This window comes from Molothrus aeneus, chromosome 16, assembly GCF_037042795.1.
Source record: "Molothrus aeneus isolate 106 chromosome 16, BPBGC_Maene_1.0, whole genome shotgun sequence".
Taxonomy (NCBI): domain Eukaryota; kingdom Metazoa; phylum Chordata; class Aves; order Passeriformes; family Icteridae; genus Molothrus; species Molothrus aeneus.
In genome coordinates this window covers 9,948,031-9,960,620 of record NC_089661.1, presented here as the reverse complement: position 1 = coordinate 9,960,620, position 12,590 = coordinate 9,948,031, and the positions used below count along the sequence as shown (strand labels likewise).

At 37.8% G+C, this 12,590-nt stretch overlaps 1 protein-coding gene across 1 annotated transcript in view; it reads right to left on the bottom strand.

Moving 5' to 3' along the window:
• The window catches only part of TRRAP (transformation/transcription domain associated protein), a 76,431-nt gene that overhangs the window by 42,889 nt on the left and 20,952 nt on the right, over positions 1-12,590 (bottom strand). Inside the window, exons 25-38 of the mRNA XM_066560671.1 lie at positions 12,196-12,413; positions 11,878-12,075; positions 11,190-11,450; positions 10,078-10,239; positions 9,675-9,771; positions 9,104-9,225; positions 7,524-7,694; positions 6,716-6,784; positions 2,860-2,979; positions 2,422-2,541; positions 1,915-2,079; positions 1,330-1,511; positions 861-1,059; positions 316-444 (exon numbers count right to left, since the gene is read on the bottom strand). Of these exons, the coding sequence (XP_066416768.1) occupies positions 316-444; positions 861-1,059; positions 1,330-1,511; positions 1,915-2,079; positions 2,422-2,541; positions 2,860-2,979; positions 6,716-6,784; positions 7,524-7,694; positions 9,104-9,225; positions 9,675-9,771; positions 10,078-10,239; positions 11,190-11,450; positions 11,878-12,075; positions 12,196-12,413 (2,213 nt within the window). The remainder of the gene's footprint in view (positions 1-315; positions 445-860; positions 1,060-1,329; positions 1,512-1,914; positions 2,080-2,421; positions 2,542-2,859; positions 2,980-6,715; positions 6,785-7,523; positions 7,695-9,103; positions 9,226-9,674; positions 9,772-10,077; positions 10,240-11,189; positions 11,451-11,877; positions 12,076-12,195; positions 12,414-12,590) is intronic.

The window sequence follows — 12,590 nt, the reverse complement described above, 5'->3', positions numbered from 1 at the left end:
AAATAGCAGTGAATTAGAAAGACACTGATGCTGGGTCATGGAAAGCTTTCCTTACAAAAAACACTGGGATTATAGCCAAGTAAGGCCCATTTCTAAAGCCACATTCCAAATCTGAAAACAGCATAAACTGAAAATTGTAGACCCATCCTACTGACGACTAATGGACCTCACATTCAACATTATGAAGCAATTCAACATAACAGACCATAATATTCAGGACAGAACAACTAATTCAAAGCAGGATGAAAAGTCAAATGAGAGGAACATCTTTTTGTTTTAATTTTCAAATACTTCAATGTAAACAAAGACTGTTACCTTTGTTATAAAAACACTAGTGATGCTTTCTGGATTATCTCCTTCTGGGTTTGGGGGACCTAACAGCTGTTCACCTTCTCCTTTTTCAAAACTGTACAAGAAAGCAGGATTCAGGATATGTTGCAGCACCTACAGAATATAAACAAAGCAAGTTTTACTGTACTATTATATTCCTCTAATGGCAGCCAACACTCAAGTACTCCCACATGTAAACCTGCCTGTTGGACACATTCACTGAGTCACAAAAGGAAACTATACATAAAACCCCAAGAAAAAAGACACACACCAACTTTTTCCCCCCTCTTTCTTCCTTCCAAGGGCATAGATTCTTAGAAAGTGTAAACTAAAGCAGCAAGCACTGAGCACAAGATGAATTGCTGTCTCTGTTTATTATCGCTCTTCTTCAGGTATGATATTTTCACCTAAATGACTCTGCCAATTATCAAACTCGTTGACATTTAAGTAAGGAAGTTTTGTTGCCCTAGTTCCCAAGAAGAAAATTAAACCTAAATACCAGGCTTCTTTGATTTAATTGCTTTAGTTACCTTGGCTTTGAGCTCATCTCCAAAGTTTGGGTCATTCAAGTCTACAAACCGGAAGAACAAAGCTCGTTTTTGGGGGATACTGTAGTTTTTGGGGATCTCTTCTTCCATGTATTCCTTTAAGAAAGTCATATTGCAGAGAAATCGGCCCGTAAAAGCTCGAAGCAACTGGAAGAGTAACTCTATGTCACCATAATTCCTTCTGTGAAAACACATAAAATACAAAGCTTCTGTGAAAAAAATACACAAACTACTATGCTGATGGAATTCATCTTTTAAAGGAGCAGAGAAGCAAGAGCAGCCAGTACCACAGGCATGGTTTTAAAGCTAATAGCAGTATTATGAGATATATTACACTTTCTCTTCAATAACTGCAAACCATTTTTAGTAAGTCTATATACCTTTACAGTATTTTCAAAATTAAAATTAAAAAAATACATGCAGGGCCTAGGAACTAAAGATTTTTACGTACTTGCAGTAATTCAGTAAGCAATAGGCCAACAGCTTGGGCTCTTTCCAGTTTGTTGCAGCCATATTCTCCTTCCTATGTCTCTCCTGAAAAGCTTCACTCACCCAGACACGTTTCAGCTGATTCACCAAGGAGTGTTGATTTGCTAACCAACATTCATCATTCTTAACAATAATACTTATGATCTGTCCAAAGCAAAACAAGACAAATGCACAGTCAACACACAAGAGATCTGTCAGGAGAAACAATGATATATGAGCACTTGCTTAAGGTCAATTAAGGGTGCTAAAATATTCAACAGCAAAACAAAAGAGTGAAATACAAAATAGTTTAGATTTGAAAAAATAAATTTATGTTTTGTTGTCATGCTGTCCTCTTGTATCCTACTTGACAAAAAAAAGCAGAGATAATTTGAGTCTCTTTTCCTTTCTCAAAGCAGCTCTGGCTACAAACACTCCACATTTTTACAAGTGCTTTTCTATGAGCTGTAATACACACACAGTCACTGAAAGCCTGGCTGTAAGAGCCTTCTGGTAGATGAAGAGGTTTCAGCTATCCAGTGCAGAGACAAACAAGATAAATGAGTACCTTGATGGCCTGGAACTGCAGGTCGAGCCGCATGGTGGTGGTGCTGGGGGAGCCAGGTCTCACGGCTGCCTGGGCACCCACAGGCAGCAGCAGGGTGATAAATCGGTTGGGATTAGCTGCCAGTACATCCCGCAGAGGTTTGGCATCTTTATGTTTCAAGAAACTCTGCAAAAGGGGAAGAAATAATTTTAATAACCTTTAAAAGCCAAAATATCAGGCGACTATATCATCCTGTAGCTTTTATATGCCACACTAAAGTTGCAGAGGTTGTATTTCATGGATATAAAAATAACATCTACACTTCAGTAATAGCCTTACATGATCTGGAAAGGTATAAAATCAACACTTCAGGACAAACAAATACAAAACCAGAAACAGGAACCTTGCAGTCAAGAGTGAGACCATGATAAGGACTGCAAGGTCATACAAGCAAAAAACATACAAAAGATGTTCGTCAGATTTGTCAAGTTGAGGGTTTTTTCATGCTCCTCTCCCCACACAGCTTACCATAAACATTCTGCTCCACTGTGGATCATTTAAAGTGGCTTCCATCATGAACAGCTCCACAGTCTGGGACGGATGACGTGTCAAAAACTTGATCAGTGGTTCCCTGAATGGACTGCCAGCCTGAAAAATTCATAAACCTTAAATTAAAAATGGAGAGTATACAGTATTTCCCATTAATTTACTACCACTCAGAAAAATACATTTGACTTGGCATTTATACAGATACAAAATGTTCAGAACTTGCATGAGAATTTATTGATACTTTCAAAATTTCACTTCTAAGGGTGTAAAGCAAATGTTAATACCTCCTAAAGGCTTGAAGAGCATATTTCAGGATCAAATGTTCTCACACCATATTTAAAATATTGTAATTATCATACACTAATGTTCAAGACTATAAAGCAAAAAAATTTCAGCAATGTTAACTTCCACTTTTACCTCAATTAACATTGCTCGTTCTGTTTTCATAACAACTTCCAGAAGAGGTTTAACCAGAGTCTGTGGGGCAGCTGGGATCAGATGGAATAAATTTATGATTGCTGAACAAATCTTCATTTCCTACAGGTAAAAAGAAGGACAATTAAAAATAAATATTACTGGCTATAATGTATAAAAACAGTATCACACACCTTACTTCTTTTTTTTCTCCCCTCTGTATTAGCATAGCCAGCAGCCAAATGCAAAAGGTTAGCATAAACACAGCATCTACTTACCATAATGCATGAAAAAATTGCACCTGTGGAAGTCTGCCCTACCCCTTCTGGTAATATCATGGTTTAAATTTTATTTTCCTTTCCAGCAGAGTGGTGTTTTGCAGGTAAGAGCTAAACACTGTAATGATACTGCTGATGAGGGAGTTACAGAGTGCTCACTGCTCTGCACCAAGTGGGTCAAGTATCAAACAGCCAGACCTCCCCCCTAAAGAATTTCTGCCATACACCCCACACGCCCAGATTACACATGAAGAGAGATTCAGCTCTCTCACAGCACTGTTCAGCCTATCTCACAAACAGCTGGTTACTCTAAAGTCAGCTCTGTTCTCTCACTAGATATTAAATTCTCCAGAAGTCCAAAATCATTTTGCATTTTTTTCATTGTGTGATTTAAATAGAGACTATTTCAACTAGCTAGAGCGTAGATTTCCTGCAGTAAGAAAAGGGAAAGGAAAAAACAAAACAACAAAACCACCCTCACCATCTCTCTAAAACCAAGTTCCAGCATCCAAGATGATTTTATCAAGTGCATTACATTTTCTCAACTGAATTTAAACACAAAGCATTAGGCTCTACTCCTTTAACCTGATCTGCCCAGACAGACCCCACAAAGACCCCTCTCATGGACTGAAGTTCAGGGCTGAGAATACATAAAAACCTCTTGAAATCACTTATGCCTTCACAGAAACTAAAAATCCTGCTCTTTCTGGTACAAACATGCTCAACATCCTTAACTGCAACGTGATCAAAACAGCTCTGCACAGACAAACAAAAGACAATTCACAGCACTGCACTCAAAGGCACAATGCACTGTGTCCAAAACACAACGATAAAACTAACAAACCACAAGTTAAAAGAAAAAATAAAACCAAACAAAACAACAACAAAAGAAACCATGACAACAAAAAAAGTTCCTGGTGCCTGCACGGAGTTTCTCACCTCTACCCTTCCGTGGCAGGCTGAACCAAAGCAGATATCACAGCATGAAAGGAAAAAGCCCACAAAAATATCAAATAAATGTACAAATCAGCACATGCCATTCTTCAGGCTGCAGTCTAACTTCAGCTCAGTTACTTCCTCATCTCAAACAGAAGGAATAGAGACAATGAGTATCTCACATGTTCCAAATTGTCCTTCAAAGAACTGAATGAAATTCATCCTTTTTTCTACTTTTACATTGATCTGAAATAGCTTCTCAAATATTTAAAAGTGAATAAAAAGATAATAAAGACGATTAGGTCAGGGGAAACAGCATTTTAGCATCTTTGAAGACAAGTTTGGCCACCATCTATTACAAAATCACTTTCAGTACTCGAGCTACCAAGCTATGAAGTCCTCTAAACTCCTCCTAGGCTGTGATGCAGAATTTCCACCATGGAAATTTCCACTCTCTCACAAGAGGGACAGCTGGAGGCAACCATCTACTCAAAACTTATTCTTTCAATTACCAAACATGACCTGAAACCCCCTGCCTTTCCTTGGAAAGTAAGGGAAGAGAGGAAGGAAGAAAGATTTAAATATTTTATTCCCTGGACCAATGAATTAGATTTTAATCACTACTTAATATATCACATTTTATTTTGTTCATTTCTCTAAACAGCCAGCTCACAGCTCAGGATCACAGCAGGACTGCCATAAATGATTTAGGTGAACAAGGTTCAGTTATTCTGGCATCAGTGTGGATCTTTACAGCAGTCATCACTATGAAGCATTTCTAATTTTTCAGTTTGTCTGTAGTTACCATTTTCATGTGAAAACTCACTCCAAAACCTTTTAACTGTTCTGTAAGAGGCTTTTCTGACCAGCCCTTATCTGCACAATGCTGGAGAACTGCCTGACACCATCATCAGAGGGCACCTTCATCCCATGCTGCTGGAAAAGGATGGAATGCTTGGACCAGCACCAGCACAGGGAGGGCACATCAGGCTTTCCTGGTAACTTCTGTTCTCCACTGAGTGTTTAGCAGCTCCTCTACTCAAGCACACAGTCTGAATGATCCAGCCTACTTCCCAACACTGCTTTTAATGGGTGTCTCAGATGCTGGAATCTCACTAGGATCGTGAAGAAAGGAGAGAAGCGAAATGCCAGCTGCAATAACTGACCACCAGTTTCACTGTCCCTGTTTTTCAACAGCACAATGTACATACAGACACATAAACACAGCCTGCCACAGGAACTGTACAAAGACCAAGCTGGGTGCTCCTGCAGTTGCTTAGAGTTTTTATTTTTAAGGAAACTTTGGAGCAACAACTAGGAAGCAGAAAAGTAATATTCAATCAGCTTTGCATTGACACAATTCTACTTGAAATATTTCCAGACTTCTCCTGTCCCTCAAGATGTGACAGCAGATTCTTTCTCAAGTGTCTGGTGTGCACTCCCCACTCAACTTATCTATCTAAATACATAACTACGCAGAAAACATCAACAAAAAACATGAAAATCAGGGGAATTCACAAGTAAACATGACTTAGTGACAAAAACTGTACTGGAAGTGCCACATTGTGGTTTAAAAGATTATTGCTACAAAAAGATCTGTAAGATATCTGTAATCATCACATTTGAGGAAAAGTGAATCCCAAAAGTATATGAAGGCCTTAGAACTACTCTGGCATGAATAAAATGAGGTTAACTGAAAAATGCACAGTGTTAAGTTAAAATATAAGAAACCAACCTTACTCTACTTCATTAGAGAACATCTAGGTCTAATATAAAGCAATGACCAAATTCAGATTAAAAGCTCTCTTTGCAAAGACAGGAAAGAGAAATGAAAAGCCATTAAGCCATTTCCATGTTTTGAGGGAAATAAAAAGCCAATGTAATTTTCATTCTAATTTGAGAAACAAAGACATTAATAGAATTCCCCTCATTTTTTCTTAGGTGCAATCATAAATCTCAACACTTAATAAAAGCATTTAGTAAAATATTAATAGAATTGTGGGACCTCTGGTAATGTACAGGAAACTGCACTGAAGCAGGAATTCCCATCAGTATTGCTAAGAGCACACAGTATTGACATTACACTGCAGTTTTCCATTTATAAAGGGAAGTGATCAGCTTCCCATGCTTCTACACTGAGGTCATTAGTTTCACTGGGAGAGTGATTTTAATGTGATCCCAACTAGTAAATATTGAACTTGGTTTAGGTAAATTACATTTTAAATTAACTGGGATTATGTTATCATTACATATAATTTTCAAAAGGCCATATTATGAACATCAAACATATTAATGAAAAATGGGAGATTACGCTGCTGAGCTCATCAGCCATTCCAGTGAACAGATTTCTAAGCAGAAAATCCTGAGGGGGAAAAGAAATAAAAATGCTTGAGCTTGAGCTGCCCCCACACTAACCTAGAACACTCTCTAAAGTAACCACTGTCAGCAGATAAGAAGCTGCTCTTACTGAGACTTCTAACAGATATTCAATATTCTACATTCAATCCAACAAGTCTGTTAGCTTGTAACAAAGCATCAGTGTGTAATCAGTTATGGCAGCATTTACAACTGAATGAGTTCTTTAATTCCAAAACATTAATACTATTTATTCTTCTCTTCTCACACAAAAGCATTCATTAACTTACATTTCCATCACTCCGTTGTCCACCTTTGTGTGTAATAACTACAACCTCCATCCATTTACGCAGGTGTTGCTACAAAGAAAGGATAATTAGCATTATTCTTCTAATTAGACTGTTCCATTTTAGCATATGCTACAGGAGACAATAGAGAGGCAGAAATAATTCTTTGAAGGAAACAAAGGGAAAAATTATCAGTTATTTTCATTCCCTCAAGTTGAAAAGTTTGCTGTTGCTAGAAGTCCTCTCCATATTCAAGAAAGCAGGGATTATAAGTACACACACACACACACACACATATATATATACACACAAAAAAACTTAAATCTGATAGTCTTACACAGTGATGACTTGCTTGATGTGTATGTATTTAAATATTTAAATATTCATGCAAAGGGGATAAAGAATTCACACATTCAGTTTAAACACTGCAAATAAACAGAGCAATACCTCCTAAAATTTCATAAATCAAGAAAGCACCAAAACAGATTAAGTGCATTGAGAAGTAAAATTGTTAAAGGTGCAAGTGGCACCTTGCTTAAAGATAAATTTGTCCAAACAAACGTTAGCAAAACTAATTATGTCTTCACTAAAAAATAAAATCTCTTAACTTTTTGGTTTAGAAGCCCTTTAGAAATTTACTCAAAATGTTTAAAGAAATTGGAGCTTTTTATTAATTGTGAAACAAAAATATTTTACTTCCAACATATACACTGAGTCACTGCTGAACTTCTTTGATTTTTCACCAATAAGAATAGTAGCTAGAAGAAAATTTCTTCTGGAAGAGCTAAAATAAAAATGTGGATGGGCTTACCATCATCTGATCACAGAATTTATCATTGAAAGAGTTTGGGAAAAGCCGAGTGACTGAGGTCAGACGATTCACAACATTGAGGGTCAGGCTCCGATAGTCCCCCAGCATCATCAGCAAGGGCCTCATGTGGGTATGGATTTGATCAACTTCTATGGTAGCTCCTTCCAAGAACTGCAGGAGAGTGCACAATTAAGATACAGGTGGAGAGGGACGTGACTTTTGTGCAAGCATTTTTCTTAAAATAGATTCAGCTGACTTGATTTTTCCTTTTATTTTGTTCCTTCAATACAATAGTTCAAACATCTAGTGCTGGAAATTGACACAGTGACAAGATGGATTTGGGAAGCACTGAGGTATTTCTGACACACAGCAGGATATTCCATAAAATAATCAAGTAGGAGATCGTAATTACAGGCAGACTGAAAATCTGCTACAGCTATAAATTAAATACACAGCTATGAACAAATTACTTACACACTATATTAAGAACTGCCTGTGAATCTGGCTGAAGGCAGTAGAGCAAATTTCTGTGTTACAATCTGCATGCATCCTGAGCAACAGAAAACGTCAAAAGAGCCTGGCTGCAAGCAGCCAGAGAGAATATTTCCTGTCATAACAAAATATCCTGTGGGCATGAGTTTATCCCAGGAAAAAAAATAATCACACAAATCTGATGTATAGGTCAGAACAACCCTTATTTGCTACCTCTCAACCCAACTATGCTGTTAACAAGCCATAAATGATAAGTACATTCCCTCTCATGACCACAGTGACATGAAAAGTCACATAACCTCTGGCCAGTCAATGGCACAAACAAATGCAAACTACCAGTATTACTGCAGTTGCATTCTCTGCTCCATGTCAGCCCATCTACACAGCACTACAAAGAGGTTGTAATTAATTTCATTAGCTTCTTTCTTTTCATTTAAAAATATGGAATTAAAACCTTGCTGAATCAGAATTAGGCACAGCTATTGAACAACAAATCATGATGAAAGAATATCCTTTCCTGTTCTTTCAGCCTTTATAGAGGATAATGTAGCATCCGCAGGTCAGACAGGGCAGTGTCAGGGACTAATTCTGACCTCAAACAGGACAGCCAGGGTCCTGCTCCTTAAGGTAACCATCACACTGTGATGCAGGTCTAACTCTGCTGTCCAAAACCAACTATGGGATCTCCACCACTTCTTTTAGGAACACAGACAAAACATACAATTTTTACAATAAAGCCAAGCCTGCACATTTGCAAAACAGTTGAAAAGGACTGAAGCTATTTAGAAGACTCATTTACAAAGACCAGACCAACAGAAAGAGGGAAAGACTGCACAGAAAGACTGGAAGATTTACCATGGTCCTTATCCAAGAGCTTATAATTCTTAATTGCAACCTGGATAATTCTTTATGGCAAAGTTCAAATCCCAAACAAACACATCTGACACAAACTTTTATCAGCATCACTACCAGAAACTGAACAGAGCAACAATATTTCCTGTAGAGAACTTTCCCAAGAAGTCTTGTACCAAGGAAGTAAAGCAGAGAGAACAATGATCTCAAAAGGAATGTTGTTTTAATACAGTCACCTTTCTCATGCATGCTTCTCCTGCCTCCTGCAGCTCGTTATTTGTTGAATTCAGCGCCTTGAAAAGTGCAGCAATGATTTTCTCTCTTGACTGAGGCAAGTAATTGCAGGCAGCTAGAGCATCTGCAAATATCAAAGTAAATTTGTTCTCTTTGTTAACTCAATTTCAAAGGAAAGGAGAAAATAAACCCTAATTCTACACTGCTTCTCTTATAGTTTCTTTTTATGTCATCTCAAATTGCAGACAACTAAAGTACTGTAAGCATTGCCAAAATCAACAGGCATCATAAAATAGTAAAAGAATGAGAATTCCATTAACATTCTATAGTTTTCCTAATGCTTTATAACATAATTAATCTTAAAATATTTTGGGTTCCTTTCAGAAAACTGAATTCTAGTGATTAAGAAGGCAGCAATACTTTCCCATTATTCTCTCCATTAAACTGTAACCTCAGGAGAGCAGTCATCAGTCTTCCAGTGCCCAGGTTTTCTGCTGATCTCAGGAAGCAGACTGCCCATTGCTCACAAGGACATTTAACTGCATCAAGCCTTATTTAGGAGGTTTTACTTACTTAAGGCTGCAATTCGAAGAGGTACAAGTGATGGAAGACTTTTGTAGCAAGGTAGTTTCATTAGGGCAGCATCTTCAGCCTCACACAAATTCAGTAACTAGGAAAAAATAAACAATCATTTTAATATTGCTACTCACATTTAAAACACCACTATCCCACCCCCACCTTTACAGACAGCTTTTTATCTACACTTTTTTTTTGTCTTAACTCAAAAGCAGAGGATCTTCTGCATTGACTGCTGCAGGCAAAGCAGAATTCACCTGATGTTTCAAAAGGGAAATTCTTGCGTTTCAGTCAAAGTTTAAAATGCACAAAGAAAAATATGTATTTTTAACAATGAAAGTCCTCACACCATCACATAGAAGCATCTACATTCAAAGATGAGAACACAAAAACAAAGTACCTCTGTGTAGAAAACCTTGTGTTCCACAACATTCAGATCCATTGTAAACAATCTGGGCTGCAGGGTTGTGCAAAATGTATTTCCCTCCATCAGTCCAATCTGGGCGTTTGCAGGTTGGTGCCGCAGCAAATGCTTTTTAGGAGGAACCATGTCCTGGAGGACCTACATGATGGAATTTAGATTACTGAATTAGCGGCTATTGAAACGACCCCACAGACCCAGCCACTGAGAAAACACCATTAGTCATGGCTCTAGGTTTCTATCCATTTTCTACTGTGGCTCCAGATGTGTCTGGAGAAGAAATTAAGCTAGAGGTAAAGTAATTCTCTGAATTACTTTGATTCACAGTCAGTTCACAAAAGAGTGGAGTAGCTGTAATTAATACATATTCTCTGTGAACAGATCAATGATATTAAATAACTTCACACAACATCATGAACAACAAAGAAATTTATAGACTGAAGCATTTCAAACAGTCAAAAACCAAGAATATTTTAAGCTCCTAAAACATCAGAAAACCAAGAAAGTTTGTGTAGTTTTTTTCCATTACATCAACTTTTCACATTCCTCATTAAACAGCCTCAGCAAAGTAAGATATCAATTAGGGAATCTCAGCATAATCTGGAATATTGTCATGGCCTTTAAGACTTATGTGCATTCAATTATCTTCCAAAAGACTAAACAATGTCAGTTTTAAGGAGTATCCAGCCAAAAGTTATTTTAACCAGCTTTGAATTTTATAGTCTCTTTCTGGATAGGGAAAGGCATAGCAATAATGCCACATACTTAGAGAATAACAAAATTGAGTGTGAAAATGTAGTGTCTATATGGCTTAGCCTATGTCTGATTGGTGGCAGGCTAAGCAGCCCATAATTTAAGGAAGTAAATCAACCTGAAGACAGTATAACTACTGGCTAAGAGTCAGGCAGAGCCTGTATGAATCTCTGTATTGTGTATGTTTGAACAACAAAAGTTAGCAAATGACAAACATATGCCATCAAAGCACCATGAACTTAATTCATTAGTGTGCAAAAACATACCAAGGAAGCATTTCTGCAAATCCAAACTGGAAAACAACTTTAAGCTCTGGTTCAGTAAATATTTCTGCTTACCTCTTTGTGTGGCTCCATGATGACTGTGACACTTTTGCCAGTGACCTGTGCAAGCACCTGCAGGGAATGCATGGCTTGTTTTCTCACAGTGGAGTTTGGAGAGGTCACTTCTCGAACAAGGTCATGTGTGACATGATGGAAAGACTTTTCCTGTGCTGCAAGGATTTCTTCTGTTTTTTCTTCATCTTTTAAAGGAGTTGCACATCTAATCAAGAGCTGTTCTAATGTGGTCTTTGCCATAGCAACTGCTCCATTGGAAACCTGAGGCATCAGAGATCATTTTTATCAGCTAAATACAGAACAAAGATGACAAATCTACACATTACTCATCAACTTAGAATTTGATTTTGATGAATCCTGTGATTCTGATTTCCAACAAAGCTTAGTGATTCTGTGGTAAGTGACAGTGAATCTGTGTTCTTTTGTGATCTACATGTGGCCTGTACATTTCTAGTCTAAAAGCAGTAAGTGTAATCTCAAAAACTTCAGCAAAGTTATGTGGAAAAATCTGACCTCATTCCTAACTTCAGATCTTGGCTTAAGTTAAAATTACTAGAATTCACTAACTTTTGCAGGTGAAATGCATTCTGAAGTTCAGCAAAATCAGGATTACTAAGAGTTCAAGCTGTGTGAATTTAAGGCCACAAATTTTCCCCACACTATTTGATGAAATTCATTCATTACATACCTCTCCAGTTAGGTCCATCATAACGAAGAGAAGTGCCTTCAGGAAAGTCTGCTGGTTCTGGAGGACCCAGATCAGTGGCAGCCGTTCCATAAGAAATTTAATGGACACAACACCTCCTAGTTTAGCATACCAAGCTTGTTCATAGCAGCAAGCACATAAACGTTCCACAATGTATGAAAACAAGGGAAGCTGACAAGCCTGGAAACAAAGAAATTGATCAGTTTCCTTTTCTCAGCTAACTGGTAGCCTCCAGAATTTTAGAAGCAAAATGGCATTGGCTGAAACTCAATCATTTCAATACACTTTTAAAAATCTTACCCTTTCCTTTGAGCCCAAGATGATGCTTGCAACATCAAATATCACTGCTAGGGCCACCTCTCCTATTTTGCAGAGCTCCTTCTCCTCATATGCCATGCAGATGGCTATGGCATCAATGAGCACCAAGGGATCCATGCCTTTGGACCCATTTTCTTCACTGTGAAACATAGCTGTGCTAGGCTGGCTCCCAACCTGATAGCACTGCAGCAAGAAAGGACCTGGAATTTGTAACAGGGAATAGGGGGGAGGGGAAATAAAGATAAAACAATGGATATTTCAATATGAATAGTCTTTTAATTAGATTTTACGACTCCTTGGACTAGCTGATGGCAAAACCAGTAAGCCCTCTGCCTATTTGCATATAAATGGATTGTAAGGCATCCTTCACTCCTAGA